The sequence below is a fragment of the Dicentrarchus labrax genome, unplaced genomic scaffold (genome assembly GCF_905237075.1).
Source record: "Dicentrarchus labrax unplaced genomic scaffold, dlabrax2021, whole genome shotgun sequence".
In the NCBI taxonomy this organism is placed as follows: Eukaryota; Metazoa; Chordata; class Actinopteri; family Moronidae; genus Dicentrarchus; species Dicentrarchus labrax.
In genome coordinates, this window is record NW_026136701.1 from 5,456,757 (window position 1) to 5,480,284 (window position 23,528).

Genomic DNA, 23,528 nt, shown 5'->3' on the forward strand with positions numbered 1-23,528 from the left:
TCACTTGTAAGAACCAACCTGTTCCTGTGAGCGGTTCTTCCATGAGGCCCATTGTTTTTAAGCTTAATTTATGCTGTTCAAAGTGTGATGAATAACCGCTAATTAACTGATACACAAACAAACCAACAGCTGATTATAGTATGTGTGTCTGCTGCTGCGATCATTATAGCTGATTAAACATAACTGATTTTACCAATTTGTGCAAAAAAAAAAAAAAAAAACACAAACAAATGAATCCAACTGGATTGTTTGAAATCAAGTGAAGAGCATACAGTGCCTACACACTGGAGCACTGGTCCTTAAATTATGATTTAGATCTGAAATTGGTTTCTGGCAGTTTTCTGGTGGGTTTCCAGATAATAAAAGTGATGGAATTATAATAAATCATGTCAGAATTGGTGATATAATCAATCAATCAGTGTTCCCTGGGCAGCATTTGAATACAGAGGAGCTATTCTGAGCGAGATCTGAGCTCATCTAAAAGCTTTACATTTTGGATCTGTAGCTGAATGGACCTTCATATATTTCATTTAGTTTGACTGCAGAAGTTTTCACTAAAATTAGTCATCTGTCATTCTTATAAGGGAAATACGACGCTTCACAACACATTGAACCGTGTCACGCTCAAACAGTAAATGTGCATGACAAATGGCCTGTTATATATCTAACACTTGTGGAGTTTCCAGCCAAATTAAGCTCCACACGTTCAGAAAGCAATCGCATGTCATGAAAAGAGAATAAAAGTCAAACTGCTCTGTTTGCACAGACACGGTCAGAGAGGCCATTTAACTTTCTAATAGTTTTAACATTTGAAATGGCCATAACAATCACAAAAAAAATATGTTTCCCAGCAAGAAAGAACATTAATTTAATTTATAGTAATTACACAATGTGTGTTTTCAGCTGACGGAGAGCAGAGCGCTGGTCCGTGGGAGCTTAAACGCTGATGATGCCTGAGGCAACTGCAGGCTTTCCACCATAATGATACAATTTGATTATAATGAATCATTAATGTACAAAAATTAACAAATCAAATTGCAAATTGCACTGTAATTATGCACCATCTTCTTGTTTAATTAATGTTTAAGTGTGTCCATTTAATGGTAAGTGGACACACACACACACGCACACACCCACACACATACATATGGACACATGTACACATGTATTGACACAAATACATACTTGCACAGAAGCACACATACAAAAAAGCACAGATTCTGCAGATTGTGCACACAGCAGTTTATGGACTCATGAGAACACACAACTTCCTCACATAAAGACCTGCTGCTGTGACACTGAGTCTATATATAGACCCACTAACAGTGCCAGGGTTATATAAAGTTTGCCATTAAGTTCATGACACAGTTAAATGCGTTGTGCAACTACCAAACGACATATGTGTTCTGCTGTAAGACACTACATGCAACGTCTGTGGTGAGTGCAGAACAGTCTGTTAACAGGCTGTAATGCTTACACACACACACACACACACACACACACACACTGCTGTGAAGCCTCTCAAGTGTGAGTGCCGCGAGAGCGACACACAGACTCTTCCCTGTTTACACAACTTCAACATGATGATACATAGATGTGTTTACCCTGCACTGCGGAGGAGAATATAGCTGCTCAACAGAAACAGTAATAAAAAAAAAAATCACCTGGCTACTTCAGCTGTGCTGAGTCGCTGTATTCACTGAGCTGATGATAAATCATTTTTTGAAATGGACACAAATAAAATCCATGTAGTAGGACTGCCAACGCCTTTTTAGCACTTGTGGCTTTAGCTCAATCCCCACACTGATAACGTCCCCCTCCATTCAAAAAACAGTGTCCCTACAGTGTGCTGTTTGAATGATGTCTGTGCAGAGTTTGACACTAGAGAGAGATAATGTCACATCCATCTGCTGAAAGTGGAAAGTTTCTCTGTGCTCATTGAAAATCTGATTTTAAGGGACGGGCCTACCAGCAGGATCTGTGACATCACAAATACTTTGGAAGTCAGTCCTGGTCCAGTATCAACTTGTACAGTGTGATGTAGAAACTTGAAACCACCAGTGCACATCCACTGAGAATGGACTTTACAGAGAAGTTGGAGACATCTTGTGTCCAGCAGGAAAACTTTAGAAATAAACCACATGCATATTCAGAGATTCTGGAAGTTTTAATGAGGTAGAAGGAGGAGATTACTTTTTAAGGATATTAATGTGGAAATTATTATTTTTCTTTTTTTGCAGAAAAACATCAGCCAAGCATTATTGTTCCAAGCAGACTATTTGTATATATGTCTTAATAAGTGTCTGAAGTTTTCGCATGGAGCCAAGCGCCTACAAGAAACTCAGGAAACTACAAGAAAATGCCTACGATCTCATCACTCAGGCTAATTTGAAGATAAAAGCTGTAATCCCTTGATACAAACACCAACTGGCCCCTTGCTACAAAGCTACTAGAAACTAGAAAGCTGCACGAAATTCCATCACACAGAGTAAACACGGCATCTCTAGTTCCATCTCGAGCAGCACTGCACGCAAGAAAGCGACATGCTTTTCCCCCGTGTGATCAGACTTTTAGCAGTCAAATCATTCCAAACACCCTCATCAGCTGATGGAAAGAGAGGAAAAAAACAACCTACTTTGAGGTAACATCACCAGAGCAGATGAAGGACAAGATGAAACACTTGTGCTTTTCTTTGTTTGTTTGCTTGTTTGGCGCTCCCACAGCTGAGAGCACAGAGGCAGAGCGGCTGAGCGAGATGACTAACTAGCTGGATGGCGAGCCGTGAGAATTTGGTTGTAAGGCTTCTTGGAAACATCCAAACAAAAGCAATCGCTCCCTCCTTTCTGTCACCCCCCCACCCCCAACCCCTGTCCCTCCGATCTCTGCTCCCTCCAATTCAGGGCTGACAGGCGGACACCTGTTACTGCAGAGGAAGAGGCAGAGGCACCATGGTGAAATGTATTCTGAGAAATGCTGGGGTGAGAAAAAAAAGAATAAAAAGAGAGGAAAAGAGAAAGAGAGGAATGGAAGCAGTGAGCACACATACCTTCACATGGACCATACTTCACAGACACAGAATCACAGAGTATCCCGCTTTCCTTTGCTCCCCTCTGGTCAAAAAGCAACAACAACGCTCCCTATCCCTCCTCCAAACACTCATCTGGCCTGGGTCAAACACAGCGAGCGATAGAGAGACAGAAAGAAAGACATAGAGAGAGAGACTACAAGTGTCACTTGAGCTGACTGCAACTCAGCCCCTCTCTCTCTCTCTCTCTCTCTCTGTCTGTGTCTCTTTCTCTCTCCCTCCTCAGGGGCCATGAAACACACACACACACACACACACACACACACACACACACACGCACACACACAGTGTTCACTCAGGCACAAAGGTCCCCATGGCAACGGAGCATTTAGAAGCCCCGTGGCATTATTTATGCAACGTTGCATCACAATGGGCCCTCCCACCGGCTGACCCTGCCAAAAAAGCCCGCCGCTTGCCAGTCACTCTCTGCCTCTCTCACTCTACCTCTCTCTCTCTCTCTCTCTCTCTTTCTCTCTGACTAGACCATCTGCGCCCCTCCCTCTCCCCCCCTCCACCTTCCCCCCAGCCACCATCAATGAAAAGCAAGGGGGGATTTGGGGAGATGGGGAGGGGAGGCTGGAGAGACAGAAGATGGAGGGAGGCACACACACTCTCAAAACAGGAGACTCATGCCTTCACACAAACCACACACACACACACACACACACACACACACACACAGGATGAAACGGGATGCGAGGAGTGCATAGGGGCAAAAAAGCACATTAGTTGCACTAGCACACACACACACACACACAAACATGCACACCAAATCTACACACGGCCGAGCCTGTGTTATTCGCACAAACTGAAAATGTGAAAGCAGAGAGAATTTTTCATTCACTTCCATCCATGCAAATCTTTGTTGCCGAGTTCAACTTTTGGGAACTTTGACACAAGAATTCGAGCCACTGAGCAAAAGCAAAGCACGTAGCAAGTCTAAAAAAGAGGAAACCATCTGATTAGTTGTACCATCCACTTTTATGTAACTGCCCCTTTGCCGAATATAAACTGCTCCACTGTCTGAACTGGGTTTTTGACCAGCTAATGAAGGAGGACCTTCAGTAAGCAAGCCAGCTATCTTGGTGTACTATGGTTCCAGGCTAGCTAGCATGTTAGCTCACCAGCTGCAGTGATTCACCAACTAGCCCCCAAAAAAACGTGTTTCAAGGACCAGCGCTGGATTTAGAAGCAATGAAGTTGTAAATTGCACTATTGCAACTAAAAAAGGTTTGCCTTCCAAGACTGAAGGAGAAACAACGGAGGTAGCGAAACTCGCTAAAAACATGAACGACCCGTATCTAGAGCTAGTTTTGGGTTTGTCTTCGGGGCTAGTGTAGAAACATGGCGGTTCAACGTGGCGGCGTCTATGGATAGCGACTCATTGGCATAAAAATGTCTCATTCTAAGGTAAACACAATGATTCTTATTTACTTACTTTTTGATTATGAGCAAATGAAAACATACCAATGAATATTATATTCCTTTTTGTGCCAATAGATCCTCCTAAATGTTTCACACTGGATCTTTAATTATTTTTAATGTTTAAATCAAAAGCTCGACAGAAGCAAGTGAACATGAGTGAAGATTCACATAAGGAAAAAACAACTCTTACCCAGATGCAATCTGACTCCGAATCTGAACCCATGGCTCTGCCACCGTCGCTTCCTAAAGCTCCAAGAAGCCCTGAGAAACACTTCTCCAGCCCACGTCTACACCGTCTAAATTCTCTTTCTCCGTCTTTTTGCTCTCCTTTATTTATCTGACTTATTTATCACTCCTTGAATGGCACAGTCCAACTAAACCAATCAGGAAATCCTAGTAAATACATGCTGCACATGCAAAGCTCCAGCCTCCAGTCATTTCTTTATTCAAATTTGGATTGGCTCAGTTTACACGACTGTTTGGCCGCAGACTGACTGAACACAGGTTTAATCACAGAGATAAGTGGGCCATCAACTGGGTGTTTGGCTAAAACTAGACAGATCAGCTTGATCAACTCAACGTTTCACTGATGTAAATACACAGCAGCTCTGAGCATGCGTGTCCCTGTGTGTGTGTGTGTGTGTGTGTGTGTGTGTGTGTGAAGTTGGGCTAAGACCATTTGGACTGTGGAAAGCTGATAGACTGTATCTTGGATTATTTTAACTAGTATTCAGCAGTCTGTTCAAATTATCAACATTAAAGGGGCACTGCACAGATTTTGCACACATCATGTTTCTTGTATTGTTCATAGGTGTACTCCTCTGTCTGTGACAACAGTTGTATAATGTCTTCTGTGGCTGTGGGGGACCTTTGTCAACTCTGTGAAAATAACCCTGATAATGTCACCATCATCATCTATCATCTGTGTTATAAACTGGGGGCATGGAGTTTGAAAGATGTAGACATTTACCAGGCTGGAGGGGTCACACCAATTTATATTTGTTGGTTTACAGGAAATGTGTGATCCAGTGATTTTGGAGTCTGAGAAATAAGCTGTGTTTCATTTGATCCTTTTGGGAAATAAGGTCTGAACTTTAAACTTCAGTTTAAATGTAGAATAATGCTATTGACACTGAACATTAGAAACAGATTAAAAGGACCATAACAACATGTTTCAAGCATACATACTCAACTATTTTGAAAAGCATGCTATAGATTTTGCTAAGGATTTCACCACAGTTCGAAGCAGCCATTGATATACGTGAATTTTCATTAAAATTAATTGTCAGACTTTCAAAACCTGTTTACATTGTCTGTTCCAAGCTCCAAACAGCTCTCAGTTTGTAATGCAGCCTTTCTGTTATAGACTTGAAGTCTCGGAGCCAACCCTCATGATGGTGATGTTATCAGGGTTGTCTGATGACATCACCATGGGTTCTTTTTTCAGACTTTTGACAAGGCCCCTCTTATGCCACAGAATATATTATACAAGTGGCTAAGAAGTTCATTATTGTGAAAAATTGGTGGAGTTTCCTTTTAAGCTAAGATAAGAGATAAGATATGTACTTTATTAATCCCCGATTGGGGAAATAGTTTTTTCACTCTTTTTTATTTTATACACACACACACACACACACACACACACACACACACACACACACACACACACACACACACACACACACAGACTCTTGGGGTTAGGTTGCCTTGCTCAAGGGCACCTCGGCAGTGCACAGGAGGTGAAACTGGCACCTCTCCAGCTACCAGTCCACACTCCATATTGTTGTCTGTGGGACTTTAACCTAAGTCGGGTCGCTACAGACTGAGCTGGTATTTCCACACCAAAAAGCCTAAAAACGCTAGATATAGATGGTGTGTTTCTTATTGGCTTCTAGTTGCCATACCTTCCGTGGAAACACAACATCATCAGACTACACTTTTTGTTCACAACTCAAGCAAGTTTCAAGTTGCCATAAATGGACTAATATCTGCCACATCACTGATATGGTCTTCTGAGGTCTTACAATAGAAAAGAGTATTACTCAGCTAACACATTGTGTCCATCGTATTGGACGACAGAAACACTCACTGGCTGACAGATTGCTGTGCATGCGTGCTTGTGTGTGTGAGTAATCATAGCTTGTTAAGCAATTAAGTGAAAAGGACAACAATTAACTATGTCTTAATGAGCAGGTTCTACAATCAAGTGCTTGTCAACTGATTGCGTTACTAAAGATTCAGCTCCACTCTGAGCCTTTTAATGGAGACAGAAGGAAGACACACAGAGAGTCAGTGCGCAGCCACTAGCGTACAGGAACAGGCTGGCCCCTGAAAAGCCCATTAAAGCAATTAGTAAAGTAAAATAAATGACTGTAGGACAGTGGATGGCTTCAGTGTGTGTGTGTGTGTGTGTGTGTGTGTGTGTGTGTGTGTGTGTGTGTGTGTGTGTGTGTGTGTGCTCCAGCTTTAGCCCCCCCTCTCCAGTGTAAAGCGCTCTAATTGTGCCCCGTGGTGTCTGCCTGGCATTTAGTTGTTTCGGAAGGGGCTCTGTTCGATGAGAAAATGTCACGGTGGCTGGTATAGCTAAGACCACTGCTGTCTGGAGCTATTGTTTTAGGCCGGAAAATTACTAGGTACATCCAGTTGGTAACAAAGTTGTCCCGGAGGCAGAGGGACACAACAAGAAACAAGAAGGTGGGGTGTGATGGAAAAATGGAGAGCCGGGGAGCAGGAGGCAAAATGAGATAAAGGAGAAGACTTTGGCTGACTGAAAAGCAGCGAGGGGGGAAGACAGATTCAAGGAGATTTAGCTCTCTCCGGATACCAAAACTACTTAAATGTTCATCCCAAACCGGACAGATTTGTCTTGTTTTTCCGATAACCGTGGCTGTAGGTCTGGACTTTAATTCCTCTCCTCACCACAGTCTTGTGTTTCCACCCCCCTGTGTAACAGCGCTGAAACTGGTTTTAAACACAGGGTTAGGGAGATGAATTATGAGCAACTGTAAAATATTCAGAGCACAGTGTCTTTGTTGAGCTCATTGTGCTGCAACATAAAAATAAAATAACTGTTCACCCAGCATCAAGGTAAAATTGTTTATTCAAACTGTAGGGTGAATGAAATCCTCGAGGATGTTAAAAGCTCAAGGCCATGACACATGAGGTAAACATCTAAAGGGTAAGAGTTCTCTGGAGTTTTCTTGACATTGTTGCTTTAATCACATTGAAACACCTTGTGGCCTTGTTATTTTTGTCTCAGGTTATTGCGTGTTGCTGGGAGGATTGCCTATCGACAATTCTATCCCTTCCTGAAAGAAGAAAAAACACATTGTATCTGCAGGTGCTGTTTGGAAAAGAAGAAAAGTAAAAGCTCTAAACTAAATGGATTCAAGCATAAATTTAGGGACAACATTTAGCAGACGTGGACAGGATCACAACAAGACTTTTTAATCTGCGTTCTTGTCAGTACTTCTGGACTTCATCATCAAAATCATCAGTCACGGCCCAAGTACTGTTCAGTACCCCTAGCCAAGTACGGTCCAAATGACCGGGTACGGTCCAAATGACCGGAGGTGCTTTTGCTCTACTTGTTTAACAAGGATGCTTTGGGAGCTGACTTGTGTGGACATGAGGTAGACATGAATCCATGCAAGCAGAGCTGATAGTCGATAAACCAATTAGTCGACTGACAGAAATTTAATAGCCATCTATTGGCTAAGCGATTCATGGTTTAAGTCATTTTCGAAGCTAAAGTGGCAAATGTTTACTGGTTTCACTTTCTCAAATGTGGGGATTTGCTGCTTTTTCTTGCCATGTATGATAGTTAACTGAATAAATTTGGGGTTTGCACTGCTGGTTGGACAAAATAAGCAGACTGAATATGTCTTCTACGAAATTCTGGAAGGCATTTTAAAGGACCAGTATAAAGGATTTTGTGGCATTTAGCAGATTGCCACCATTTGAATACCACTTGCCTTTCAAAAGTGTAGGTGAAACTAGGTATAGCCGCAAAAATTCGCAAAATGCGAAGGGCCCTAGAGTAAGTGTTTGGTTTGTCTATTCTTGTGTACTGTAGAAATATCGTGGTTAAACATGGCAAACTCCATGGAAAAAGACAGCTCACATAAAAATGACTAATTCTAAGGTAACAAAAACACATCAATTCATATATTCAGGTGATTATACACTAATGAAAACATACCTATGAATATTATATTCCATTTCTGCCAATAGATCCTCCTAAATGTTACACACTGGACCTTAAAGTATTTCAAAGTCTGTCTTTATGCCATAACTGTTCTCATAAAAAAAATATTTAAATCTATCTTATGTTGCATTTGTGTGTTTGTAGATTATGGAATGCTTAAACCCAATCTGATCTAAACAATCTGCTACATTACAAGGGCCTGATCAATAAAAAAGTCAAGAAAAAAAGATTTGTTCACCTTGGAACCTTATGGGCACACATCTCCTTCAATGACGTCAAAGAAATGAGTCTAACACAGAAGCTACACTTTGATCAAAGATGAGAGATAAACTTTTAGTCCAGACAATGTGAGAATAGAGAGAGACTGCTGATTTACTTCAGTGGAAAGTTTTTTATTCTTGTTTTACAGTCAGCTCCTAACCTACTGCTGCAGAGCTGTCCTGATCCACCTGTGTGATTGGCTGCTCAATACCTTCTCCCCATTCAGTTGACAGTATGCGTCAAACTATTTTGTGAGCATCCTTGTTTCAGTACCATTCATTATTTTTCCTACAAGTCACAGATGGCATTGGACTTATCTTTAAAGGCTTTAAAAATGTAGCTAATAATGAAAGATCTGTGTGACTGCTGTGGCCTTCACAAGACCAGGTGCAAATATCCTAATTACAAAAAAGAGATATACTATAAGAAAATAGTGAATAAAGTACAGTAAATGAAAAATACATGAACTGCAAAGGTACAATAATCAAATAAATTACTGCAAATAAAGATGAACACCATAGCGTTTGCAATGTGCCACCTCGTAAGGTCCAGTCATACAAGAGAAGATCTGAGGTGTAAGGCTTTAAAATATGAAAGATTAGAAAGAAATGTATTTAAAAAATGAAAGTATAAAACATTTTGTGCTGCTGTTTTGAGTCATTCTGAGACCATAGAAAAATAGTAAGCCTTCATTATACACTGAAATTCAAAAGCAATCTTTGAGGAGGTAAAAAAAAGTAGGAAAAGAGTGCAAAACAGAGCTGATGGAAGTAAATCCTCAGTGGTCACTAATGCATGAGCTGAAATCCTGGCCCTGGCTACGTTGCGGCATCTGTCTCTTTCTTCATTTGCCTGTAATAAAATAATCAACATCTACCACTAGACTAACACTCATCAAATATAAAGAGTGGTATCTTTTCCTTTGCAGTGTCAACCGTCTGCTCAGCTCCCTGCATAATATAACTCGCAGAGCTGAACTCTTTAAGTCTGAAACGCCTGCAACCCAACGGAGCTCACACACACACACACACACACACACACACACACACACATATACACACACACTATCTCAGTCTGTCAGTCCCCAGTCAACCGACAGTCAGATTGAGCTGCCAAATGTAAGGAACCGTTGGCCTCTTCTAGCCCTACCCACAATGCACTGCTTTGCCTCTCCTATCACTGCTTTCCAGTTCAAGGTACAGACAGCTAACGGTGAAAAGATTCTCTGAAACCGATGAAAAACACACACACATGCAAATATATACTGTATATATTAGTGCTGTCAGTTTAACGCGTTATTAACGCCGTTAATGCAAATCCATTTTAACGGCGTCATTTTTTTTATCGCAAGATAAACGCCTAGCACACTTTGTAGTTTTTTCCACATGCTGTTGCAACAACTAGTAACGTTAGAAAAACTACAACACCACACTGGATCTAGCTAAACCGGAAACAAAACAACAGGCACGCCGCACACACTTGTTTAAGAGTAGTAGACATTACGTTTTGAGTGGATGGCGAGTGCGAGACGCCGAAATGGATGGATTCCTTGTTGTCAACAGGCTTGTCTGTTTGAGTAAGTGGCTCAAAGCAAAGAAGAAGTAGGCTTACCTTTTATTGGTAACCATTACTGTTCATTCTTTCTGAAGTAAGAGGCTGGGTTGAGCCTCTGGTGAATAAAGAGCAGTAGCCTGACTGCTATGTTCAAAGCAAACTTGAGAAAAGTATTAAGCCATGGTTTAACTGCACTACAGGCTGAGTCCTAGTTTGCACTTTGTAATTTTATATTGTATCGCCCTGTTTTGATCCCTTAGAAAGGGCTGTTGAAGGTGCTGTTTGTGTGACAAAGTATTTTTTTCACCCTTTTATTGATGCACAGTGTTAATTGTGTGACAGATTATTTGCTCCAAGTGAGAATGTTAGTGTGAAATTGAACACTAGAGTATATGCCAATGTTGTTTTCAATAAAAACAACATTTGCACAAAGCAAGCCGATCCACTTTTCCATGTTGATAAGAGCGTTAAAATGAGAAAAAAAATGTGCGATTAATTGCGATTAATTGCGAGTTAACTATGACATTAATGCGATTAATTGCGATTAAATATTTTAATCATTTGACAGCACTAGTATATGTACTCAAATGTATGTGCCCATGAACCCCCCTCTGAATAGCGATGGTCCAATCAAAGCTTAGCAACTGTAACTAGGCACAGCAGGCTAGCAATACTAAATTAACAGTGTGTTTATCTAATCTAATGTAAGCTGCGAACATTCAGAGTACAGTACTCTATTTGAAAAGTCTCCTGCAGTGGTAACTGCGGGTTACAACCAAGACAAAAAGTTAAACCAAAAAAGCCTCATTTATGACTAGCACGCACGCACACACACACACACACACACACACACACACACACACACATTTCCCTACTGTAGGGAAGCTGCTCCTGGATGCTATCAGAGTTAACAGCTTAACATTAGTGGCTCTGTTACTCCAGGCAGAGTTACATTTGCCAACCACATAAGCCCTCGGCCTAAAAGTCCTTTCTACTGTAATTAGTTCTACATCAAAATTTAAGAACACAATTTTCTTAAGCTAAAGTTAGCATAATTTACTTGCAAACTGCAGGTGATAAAATCCACCAGCAACAGGTGTCATTTTGGCAGAAACAAATGAATGGCCCCCAGGTAGAAATAAGAGGATGCTTTTGTATACCACTATCTGAAATTTACCCTTTTTTTCTTTTTACGACCAAGAAATCCAGACAGTGTACTGTTAATAATCTAAACTGCATATGTGCCGTGTGAGAATGAAAAGCCTGACAGGTGTAGCAACAGTAGCCAAAGGGGGCATGTCTCAGCGAACTGTCCATTCAGTATGGACGCACACATACAAAAACATATTCACATTAGACATAATGTTCTATTTCTACTATGGTGCTCTGGCCTGGAGTCTTCCTTCAGCTGGAAATAACAAAAAGTAAAAGACTTTCTCAAATGCCAACACTTTGCCTGACAGAGCAAGAGAGAGCGAGGGAAAGACAAAGCATGAGCAAACACAATTCCTCCCCAAATCCCTCCCCTCCCTCCACAACCCTTAAATATTCTACTTTCTCTTTTTCTTCATGCCCCCTTGCATAAGAAGTAAAACAAAATAAATATTTGATCCACTTTGAAACCACTTCTTATGAATATCTAACTCTGTTGTGAACTTTGAAGAGAACTATATTTGGTAATTTAATGAGGTAGCTGATGCTAAACAAATCTTAATTAATCCTTAATAAACAAATGAGGAGAGCAGTGGTGAGAGGGGGAGGAAAGGCTGATAGCACCCATTATTATTGCAGGCCGGCTGCAAGAAAACACCAATAAAAGAACCTAATGAATCATCCAAGAGTGAGTACAATTATCATAAGGCTGATTGTTTTCAAAAGGCTATTAATCCCGTGTTTTTTATCATCTCACCTCATCATAAATGAGTGCTTCAGCATGTGAAACTTGTGCACAGCCACCAAATATGTATATAAAATGTGATCCATCAAAAGAGTGACACTGTTAACACTTGAACAGTATTTATATATATATATATATATATATATAACGGTGTGTTGGTAGGGGAAGAGAAGAACTGAGGTTTAATTAGGCTTACAGAGAAAATAAATGTAAGCCCAATTAAACTTCAGTATAAACTCCATTCAGTTTGGATTCATGCACATTGTACGTCAGACCTGAGAGAAGCTGTTTCCTGCTTCGCTGCCAATTAGAGTGAGCGGTTCCACAGAGCACCATGATTCACATTTACCATCATAAGAGGGTGAGAGGCTGCAGAAATGCCACATTCTGCCTAAAAGCCATTAAAAAGCTACATTTTCTACTTTTTTCCACGGTTGTCTTGTCTCCTGGCTGCTCTTTCTCTCCTCTTGAATTCCCGTATTTTCATGTCCTCGATTGCATTGTCATGTTTTCGTCTCTGATGAGGCAGTGAATGCAACAACACCTCTTTTATGTCCGACGTTACTTATGTTGCACCATGGTTGTGGCTTGTGAAAACAAGGCAGGAGGTTGTGTTGCCAAAGTGATGGAAATGAAAGCTGAAGCAGTAATCTAGTGTGCTTTATAGTTTTGGAACAAACAGACAGGAGAACACTTCTCTGAAACGGTGTTCATTCAAAAAGTCTCCTTGAGTTAAATGTGGGAGATTTTTGGTCATCCTTAAAACTCTTGGACTCCTTTCACTGGGTTATTGACTGGTTATTGATTTTAAAAAATCAATCAGTCCTACTTAACAAGTATTAAATTGGCTGCTTCAAGAGCCTAGCCTGATAATCAGACTGAATGGATTTTGACTCGTCCTGCGTTAAAAGTCAGGACAAATACATATTAAAGGAAACAGAAAGGTAACGATAATGTTTGAGAAGTTCATTCTCTTGCATTGCTGGTCTTTTGTCTTGTATATTTTGTGGTGCTGAACGGAGAACGATCATTTCAAATGCATTCTAAAGGATAAGTCAAATTAGACTGTTCTTATTGTCATCAAATCCCACTAAAATACCAAAACCAATGATGTGTTAGTCCTGCTCTCAACAGTAATACAATAATATAGTAAAACTATAGACATTTTACTAAAAAGTAAAAGGTTGTTTTTTTCTTAAACCCCTTATGTCCTTGTACACAGGATAGAAAAAAACAACTTTTTTCACAGTCACATAAAAGTCTGTCCCCCCCTGCAGTAGCATTAAACCTAACAGTCTCTAGGGCTAATGGTAATGTTCCTGAACACAACTGTGCACATAAGGAGCTGTGTCTTTTGTTTAAGTTATACTACACATACATTCTACACTGCAGCTATTCTTTATGCGACAATACATTCGTAATTTTCATTTATACCATATATCAGCAGACCATTTTTTTAATACATGAGAAACATTTTACTCCTGGTCCCCTGAATATAATATAAATGAAGGACAAACTGTTCAAATAAAATAAGGATGTTAACTCCATAACAATGTCAAATGTCCCAATTAAATATCTTTTTAGTAAATCTCTGATCAGACAGCTTCATAAGTCTTCTCCAAAGCCGAAGCATTTGACATTTGTGTCTGATGTTCTCCACTAAAGGTAGTTGGCATCTGCTGATTTTACACCTGATTTGCCCAACCATTGAACTTCAGATGCAACTTCCTGTCCTTGATCAGGTGCAGACACTATTTGTATAAATTTATATTCCCTCCTCCTGTATTTTTGCTTCCAAATAAGAACACCTTACATATTGCATGAGCCAAAACACACAATTTATAAATATTTAGCTATTCTGTCTTTCTTACGTTGGACTGGCACAAAACCTTGGTATGGTCCTTTAGTCAATATGGTTAAAGGCATTTGGATTATTTAGCACCCCAAAGAGCTGAAAGTGCCAGAAAAGAAACATGGATTTTGTGAATTCATATTTTAAAACAAAATGTAGCATTTTGCTTTGAACTGCTGTAGGTCCTTGTCCACTGAAGGATATTTTCAAGCACACATTCAAACACATTCATTTTTTTCATAATGTGACTGGATTGTCAAATGTTACCAGGCTGCGAGCAACAGACAGCTAATCAATACCCTGTGCCACTTTCACTTTATCTGTCATTCAATATGACAATATGTCAGATTTTTCAAATAGGCACATCTCACATTGGAATGAAACTCTTTTCAGAGCAGGCGCTTCACACTGCGCTCCCCCAACAGCAGATGTGTTGACAGCAGAGATGATGAACGATACGAGGACAAAAGCTGACAGATGTGATAAATACAACGTCGAATGGCTAATCAATCTCATGTGGGTAGAAGGAAACGGAGGAAAAACAGCAGCAGGGATCTCCTGGTCTGATTGGCAGCGAGTACGCGGGTGCGTGTGTCCGCAAATCGCATGTGTGCATGCGTAGCCTTTGTGTGTGAAGCCTTTTCTTGGTCTCTCATGCCTGACCTTGTCTTTATGAACCAAAATGAACAGCAAGCAGTGTGTGTGTGTGTGTGTGTGTGTGTGTGTGTGTGTGTGTGTGTGTGTGTGTGTGTGTGTGTGTGTGTGTGTGCATTGGCCAAAACTCCATAAAAATACATCCCTGCCTCCTTTTTACAGTCTGGTTACAAACTCTGGCAGAAGCCAAAACATATTGAAAAATTACACACTGCAGAAACAAGCATGAAAGAAGTGACAAATGAGTGGCTTAAAAAATAATAATAACTTCACCATGGTGCAGGAGCATGAAATATAACGACTCCAGCTTGTAGAGGAAGAAGAAGGGAGGTGGAGGAGAGAGTGAGCGTCTGTCTATTCGTCTTCACTTTCCTCAAATAGCTGACACTCCGTCTTCTCCTCTGCAGCCTTTTTCGTTTTACACAGTCTCACCAGAAGGCCATTACCATGCCCTAGATCATCTGAGTGCATCTGCACTTGACCTGTGTGTGTGTGTGTGTGTGTGTGTGTGTGTGTGTGTGTGTGTGTGTGTGTGTGTGTCCAAGTCAACATGACCTACTTAGACTCTGCATGGACTTCCAGAACATTATAGTATCCTCACAGCAAGGTTTCAGTCTAAAACATGCAGAAGCCATTATTTTCTCTACTCTCAGCATTTTCACCGGCTATCTTTAGCATCTGCATTTCAGAGTACATTTCCTCACATCCTATAGTACTCAAGGACGCACGCAGTGTCCACGGTATCAAGTATCTACTCGAACTGTGCACCCACACGCTGTATGCACAAATACACACTGCCACATCTTCTCAGACCAGTTCCAGACAGAGCCAGCATTCAAAGCGCTTCTATCTAGCACTAAAAGAGCGCTCCACAGATTTAAGATCAAACTGCATGTAGCAGGACCAGAGACATTGTCTTTTTTTATTCCACGCATTCTTATAACTTGGCAAAACCCGACGCCTACATTGACCACAATACAACTTGACTGCAGACAGTTTGGTTGGAGTTACGCAAACAGCGGTTAATGTAGCTTGGAGCCGAGCAGAGATGAGAAGCGGGCTACAGGTGGGTCTGGTAAGCTCCCGTCTTTCTAACTCCACACCCCCATCTTCAAACTCGTAGTCATCTGATGCTGTGTCAGAATATTTCATACAGCTCCCTCTGAAGCCACCAAAGGCTTTATACAGCTTCTTTCACATATGCAGTTGCACTCCCCATGGCCCGTAAACACACTTTGATGTGTAAAATGGATGGTGATGGCGCTGTGCTTTAAGTTTAAACACATAATGAGATCTCACACTAACATCACATTTAATCTGCTCTATATTTACTGTATGTTGATTGGTAGTAATCTTATGGGAGAATAAGCTGATTGTAGTGAAGTAGTTTTGAAATACACTGGTAGTGTGGCTTTGGGGTAGGCATTGCTGGTGCTACAGTCCATCTGTTCAACACTTTGGTCCAGATTAAAATATCTGGACAACTTCTGCATGGATTAACATACAAACACATACACAAATGGTCCTCAGAGGCTAAACCCAAATGATTTTGGTGATCCCCTTACTAGTACCACCAACAGCAGCTCAGATTTTAAATTTTTCCATTGAGATTTTCCAATTCTCATCAGCAAAGTTACTCTCTTAGGTGTTAAATCTTGGATTTGGGCATACAAGACTTAGTCATCAGCAAAACTAGTGAGTTCAGACTTTAAAAGAATACAGCAGCAAGGATTCACTCTTACCTCTTATGCAGCACTTTAATGCTTCTTACATATATAATTATCTTGCCTGGTCAAGAAATTTGAGTTTTAAAAGTAAAACTGGACAAAACAACACAACCACTTCACTATCTGATTCATCAGTAACTCACTCTCACTTTCAGGCAGATGGAGTAACTGTAGTTTAGCTTTAAATTAATGCACTTCATCTGCTTTCAAACCATAAATGAACTCCACCAAATCAGTGTTTGTTTAACCTGAACCAAACAAGTAAGCCGAAAACCTTAATAAATTAATAAATTCCCTTTTCAGTTTATTAATTACCCACATCTCAACTTATTTAGCAGAATTTCAAATATATCTGGCGCTGCTCTCAGGAGTGGCTATTTCCTCAGATGGAGAAATAATCAATCCAATGAGAGCTTTTCTGTGTGAGACTAGTTGGTTGGTTAAAAAACATCTGGAGACCAGCGGGAAATCTTGTTAGGGGTTACCTCCAGTGGTTGAATTTCTCACTTTTATCAAATATGTCATGAAGAAATGTGCTCCAGTGTGCAGGGTGTAAAACACTGACTGCTTTTCAGACTGGCATTAAATTCATTTTTAAGTTGGTGACATATGAAACTGTGTCAGATTCTGACAAGACAGGTCGGTGCATCTTGAATGTCCGAATTAACTGCTTATCTGGGGTGCTAATGGGTCATAATATACTGCATCTGCCTCTTTCTACTCTGTCCCAAAGCTTCTCTCATAGAGCCAATCTACCGCTCTCTGGTGTACTGTCTCAAGTGAGGCAAAAAAATGTGTGTTTAAAGCCTGATAATGTAATACAGATGCAATATTTTAAATGCTTTTAACATACAGATGGGCGACAATTTAAAGGAAAATCCAACACAAACCCTGTACCCTGTCCTGTATAATAGCATTTGCATTTGTCATGTTTCTCCACTCATTCATTTAGGTTTTTCCTTTAATTTTTCACCCGTCTGTAAGGGGACAGCGCACATTATACACATTAGGAACAATCTGTCAGTATGAGTCAAAACAGTAATAAAATAAAAGACATGTAGCAGTCAAAAATGAAAGAGAGGCTAAAAACAGGTGAAAACATCAAGACAGATTCTGGCAGAGTCATGAATATTCTAACCTTCATAAATACATAATAAAAACCAAACACAAAGTCTGGCTCTGCAGCCTAATGTCACTGACAAAAAAAATCAAGGTGTGGGCTTTGTCTTTTCCCTTTACTGTCATACACAGTATCTCCATCAAAGCTGCCCAGACTTTGACAAAATATAGGGAAATGATGCATCCCACCACATTAGAGCATTTTCAAAATTACACTGAGAGGGTGTTGCCCGGGGCTCTCTGCAAACAGATCAAAATATGGTGACACATGTGTGACACATTATCTCAGATGGGCATTCCATCATTTGTGTTTGCTGTTTGCTGTCACCCTGTCTTACCCTGAGAGGACGGGAGGAATTATCCCCACTACTTTCTGGTGTTCATATTTCATTAATTGTGACAACCCTTTCACACACACACACACACACACACACACACACACACACCTACACACACTAAGAGTTCTAACCTGTTCCTTGACGGAGGCGAGGATGGCGGAGGTGGTTTCAGACTCGGAGCCGTCTCCGTTGGAGGCGTTGAGGACGGGGCTCAACATGGTGGCAGCGCTGGCAGTGTCAGACGCCACCTCAGGCACTGGCATACCTCCTGGAAAAAAAGGGAACATTGCAAGTCTTTTACCATTATTAAAGACACTCTGACATGCCAGTGTTTAGGCTGAGTGGCTGTCACACCTACACTCTCCTACACTTGTACTCAGGGACAACTGTACACACAGATACGGACATTAGAGCAAAGGCAGAGGTGAAGAGAGACACACACACATGTCCAAGTACACATTCAATATTGATACAGTGGGATGACAGATCACTGATGAATCAGCCTTCTATTGGACTAAATTTGATTCCACTGCAACACTTTGATCGGTTTTGATTTATGTGTTCAGCTATGATTAATTACGCTTTTCTTTTTTCATTTTCTGACTTATCCCAGCATGCATTTGGCAAAGGGCAGTGACACATCCTGGATAGGTGCACTTGTACAATTTGGAACAGGAAATCTAGGCCAGTGAGAAGAAAGTGTGCAGACTCCACAGAGATCTGGTCAGATTCAGTGGTACTACTAGCAGCAGGGCAGTACTGTAACAACAGTGCTAGGATTGGTAGATGTATAGTAGTACCATTAAAAACTGCTAGTACAAGATGAAAACATTTTTTACTCCTGATTACATTGATACCAACAGGGGTATTGCCAGTCCTCGTGACAACAGAGGGGTATGTTTTGAAATGTACTAAAAAGTTACACATCTGGCACACATTTGTGACAAAGGGTGTTCATGTACAAAAAGCATTGCTCTCCAAAAGACACTAATTATTTCAAAAATGCTACTTTTAGCAGTGCCACCACCAGTAGGAATAGCAGTAATAATAGTAGTTACTACTGCTACTATTACCTTTTTGCTGGTATAATAAAGTAGTCCAATCATGGCATCTTTTGGCAGACAACCTGAAATTTAAAACCCAAGGCTGGCAATATGCTATAATTTTGTTTCTGTTAGCAATTTTAATGAAAAGTTGAAACCAACAATGTGTTAGTTGGTGTCCCTACTGTCTGTGGCTCTTAGCCAGGAGCTCCTGCTGAAGATCTTTAAAAAAGCACATCACAAATATGATATATATACTTTCATTTTTCAAAGAAATGCTAATAACGTCTTTCAAACAGCTGGGCCTTACTCAAACAGGAGTAAATAGTGCACTTGTTGGGGTATATTTTCAGCAGCAGACTAATACACATTTGGTGCTCTAGTGAGTATTTGGGGCTGCAGGTCCGCATATGTCGGATTGAGTCAAAATAAACTACAGTGTGTGTGTTAAATGAAGACAGAAGGAGAAGTTAATGTAGTCAATTAAGACTTCAGATATGCACATACATAGTTTTAAATAATCAATATACTTATATTACCATATGTGAGCCATGGGTGATTTTCACATCATAGAATGAAATATGATTTTTCTTTTCTTTTATAATGTTTTTTGGGCTTTTATTGCCTTTAATGGATAGTGACAGCTGAAGAGTGACAGGAAATGGGGGAGAGAGGAGATTACAGTAAAGTGCCACAGGTCAAATTCGAACCCTGGGTCGCTGCAGCAAGGACTCAGCCTTGATACATGGGGCTAAGCATGTGTGAACCACAGAAACACAGATTTTATGCATGTGTGGACTACTGAAATAATTGCATTTATCAATTTCACAACAGCACAAAGCACGCCTTATGAACAACTTAATTCCCTAAAAGGCTGTAAGTGTTTAAAGGACCATTACACACACACACACACACACACACACACACACACAACACGCACGCTTGCATGCTTGATGCCATGTGTCATCCTGTATTTGACCAAGCGTTGGAGGACACAGGCTTCACATGTGCCATGTAATCCTGAAGCAGCACAGAGCTGGTGTAACAGCTGCATCAGCCAGCTTTACACACTGATGAAAGGCCTGTCATGAGGAATCTGCCACACACACACACACACACACACACACACACACACACACACACAAACACAAACACAAACACAAACACACAAAAAGGCTGGCTGTCGGCATGAGGCAGCACCGGCCTAGCACTGAGGTGAAAAAAATGCAAGAACAGCCTGTGAGCGGAGTGGAGGGATACGTGTGGAAAGGAGAGGGGAGATGGAAAGGTGAAAGGAAAAGAGGAGTGGAAAGAGTGAGACAGCTTGGAGAAGGCAGCGGAGAGGAGGAGACGAGGTGAGGAGAAAAGAGAGAGAGGAGTAGGAGGGTGAGGAGTAAAGAAGAGAAAAAAACTACTCTTGCATGCTGCTAGGCAACAATCTCTGGTCACTGAAGGCTGCTAATATGGCTGACCTGGCTTTACTTGTCTTCCATTTTGGAGAGTGTTCCTCTTCCTCTCTACCTATCCATCCCTCGTCACTGTTTCTCAACTTAAATTTTTCATTACCACCCACCTTTCTACTTACGCTACATCCCCTTTCTCCCCCTTTCCCCCTCATGTCTCTCCCCATTGCATCCTTCTCCTTCTTGCTGCCTCTAAACTTTCCCTCCCCATCTCCCCTCTCTCCCTGCCCACCTCTCTTCACTTGACCTATTTCAGTGTCTCCTCATCTTTTCAGCACATTTCTGCTTTATTAGGCAGCGTGCAGTCGAGGGTGACAGAAGGAGGATGACCCGAAAGGTTGCGGGTTGGATTTTGAACCTGCAACGCTGCGGTGCACCTGAGCCCTCACAGCACCACTGCACCCTGCACTGTATCTCATAAACACTTGGCTGCTCATCTGGCCTTGTGACACATGATTCACATTCTTCACGCCATCCTCCTTTCCCTCTCCTTCTTTTCTGGAGTTTCCACTCTTTGGCTCAGCATTATCATTCACTGGCATGTGTCTTCCTTCCTCCCTCTATACACTCTGCTCTCATATCTACCCCAATTGCCGACTTATCCCCTTTCTCTGTGCATCCATCCTTCTAACTTCGTCTCCCTTTCCCTCTTTGCTCATATAGTCACATCACACACAATGTCACTCTCACTATCTACGCATCCTAATCTGTCTCCATCCTTCCGTTTCCCTATACAGTACAATCCCAAATCCTTCTCTTACACTCTTTTTTTTTACTTTTTCTGTTATTAGAAAGGAGGCCCTGGACCACAGTGACTGTAGGAGTACTAGAGACATTTGTCAATCATGACAATGCTTTAAGTTTTAATGCAGGACTACCGGTATGTATATTTTGCTGTACAGTGGCCTCTGTGGCCACAAGAGGTAATTACAGGTTAACAGGACCTTGAATTTCCCCTCATTTCCTAATATTCCCTTGACTAAGTTTCTTTTAGGACATCATCATTAGTTTACTTACCTTAGAGCAGTACTTCTCAAATATTATCAGGTTCTCAATAGTATCTCAATTCGGGGGGGGCGTGAAAAAATTCTGTCCCCTAGGGGGGGCATAAATAATTGAGAACCACTGCCTTAGAGGGAGTGGACTGGGATCACAAGCATGTAACACAAAAAGTGTGTTTAGATCTTGTTTTACTTGATACAATCACTGAAACCTAATAGCAGTAGCAGAGAAGAGTCATAAAGCGAGTGAACTGACCCAGTAGTGTCAGTGTTGCAGCAGTATCTGTCTAAATTCTAACATTAGCCACCATGCGCTACTGGTTGAGGCCTGTAAGTCCAAAATGGAGGATGCTATCATAGCTTATTAGCTGTGTGTGTTGCACGATCTACTGTTATCAACCTTCCTCCATCGGCAGATTAACTGCTCCACAAAAGAAGGATGTTTTGGTTCCTGTTATGAGACAGGAGTCCGTAGTGCAAATACATCTCTTGAATAAACTGTGTTAATATTGTTCCATTAGCAACCAAGCTAACAGGCTGCCTAAATGACAGTCTAGCTAGCTTGGAGTTAATGGCAATGTACAGAGTAACTAGAAACAAACTCACAGGGCTAATGTGTTAGCATGTTCCTCGCTAGGTAGAATATTACCCATTAGCTCACCAGCTAACTGCCACAGTAGTTCACCAACTAGCCCTCTGAGTGAGCTATCTCCTCCCTGTCACCAAGCTTCTAGCACTGGCTATTTCGCTAACATGTGCCAATGAGTTTTGCTGAGTCACTTTTCGGTCCCTTAAGGCTGTAGCTGCTGTGTTGAATTGAGCAAGGGTTAATTTCTTTTGAATTAAAACTGTTCACTTGTAAAATGAAGATTGTGTAGTTTTATGTTTCAGTTACATAGCTTAACTCTGTCCTCGTTTTCACAGGATTACTGAGACCCTACAGATGTTTAAAAAAAGCTTTTCAACTCATTTCAATACAGTCTGAGTTTTCTTTGATCCAGCATCCACTGTAGTTAGTCATGCATTCAGTCATGCATGCAGAGTACAGAGGAGATTCACCAGTCTCATGACTGTTATTTATGAAAAAAAGGAAGGGTCTTTTTAAGAACTAACATTTATATATGTAGATCTCACATTATGACGTGACCACACAACATTATTTATACACTTTAACACTGTTTGTACAATATATGTGACTGCCACATGTGCCACTCGGTTTATTAATTTACCTGCTTTATGCATTTACTTGGTTTTGGTTTCACAGTACTGATCATGATACACTGCATCATCACTTTTGTGTATTTTCTTCTCAGTGCAGACTGCTGTTTTTACTCATTTAACCTCAGGAGTGGATGGAAATCAGAGTAGGTAATATTAGATTAAAGCCCAATAAAAAAAGCAAGACGTTTGGCAAAGCTTGGTTTTTCCTTTTCTTACTACGGCATGTCAGACGCATTCGAAAATGTATCCTCTCCAGAGCAGAGAGATTTTGAAAAGCACCCATTTTGGGCTGGCACACTAATCTAAGGCTACATTCACACTGCAAGCACTCAATTTTGATTTATTGCTCAGATGGGATTTTTTTTTGTTTGCAAGTTCAGCGTCCATGTGATTTGTGCTGTTAACACAATAAAAAATGAGTCACATATGAGCAAAAAAAATCACATTTGGCATGCAGTCTGAACTTGGCCATAGATAGTGAATATGGTAAACAGTATTCCTGCTAAACATTGGTATGTTAGCATTGTTATTGTAAGCATGTTAGTATACTGATATTAGCATTTACCTCAAAGTACCTCCATACCTAAGCACAGCTCTACAGAGCTGCTACCGTTTGTATATCATTTCTGTTTTTCCCATGCCTTAGTATATGTCCATACATTGCTACACCAATATTACAAG

General features: G+C 40.9%; 1 protein-coding gene across 3 annotated transcripts in view; it reads right to left on the reverse strand.

Annotated features, from left to right (window-relative positions):
* The window catches only part of ctnnd2b (catenin (cadherin-associated protein), delta 2b), a 164,932-nt gene that overhangs the window by 112,575 nt on the left and 28,829 nt on the right, over positions 1-23,528 (reverse strand). For all 3 annotated transcript variants that reach the window (XM_051396501.1, XM_051396510.1, XM_051396491.1), the window contains exon 2: positions 18,251-18,387. In XM_051396501.1, the coding sequence (XP_051252461.1) occupies positions 18,251-18,382 (132 nt within the window). In that variant the 5' untranslated portion in view covers positions 18,383-18,387. The remainder of the gene's footprint in view (positions 1-18,250; positions 18,388-23,528) is intronic.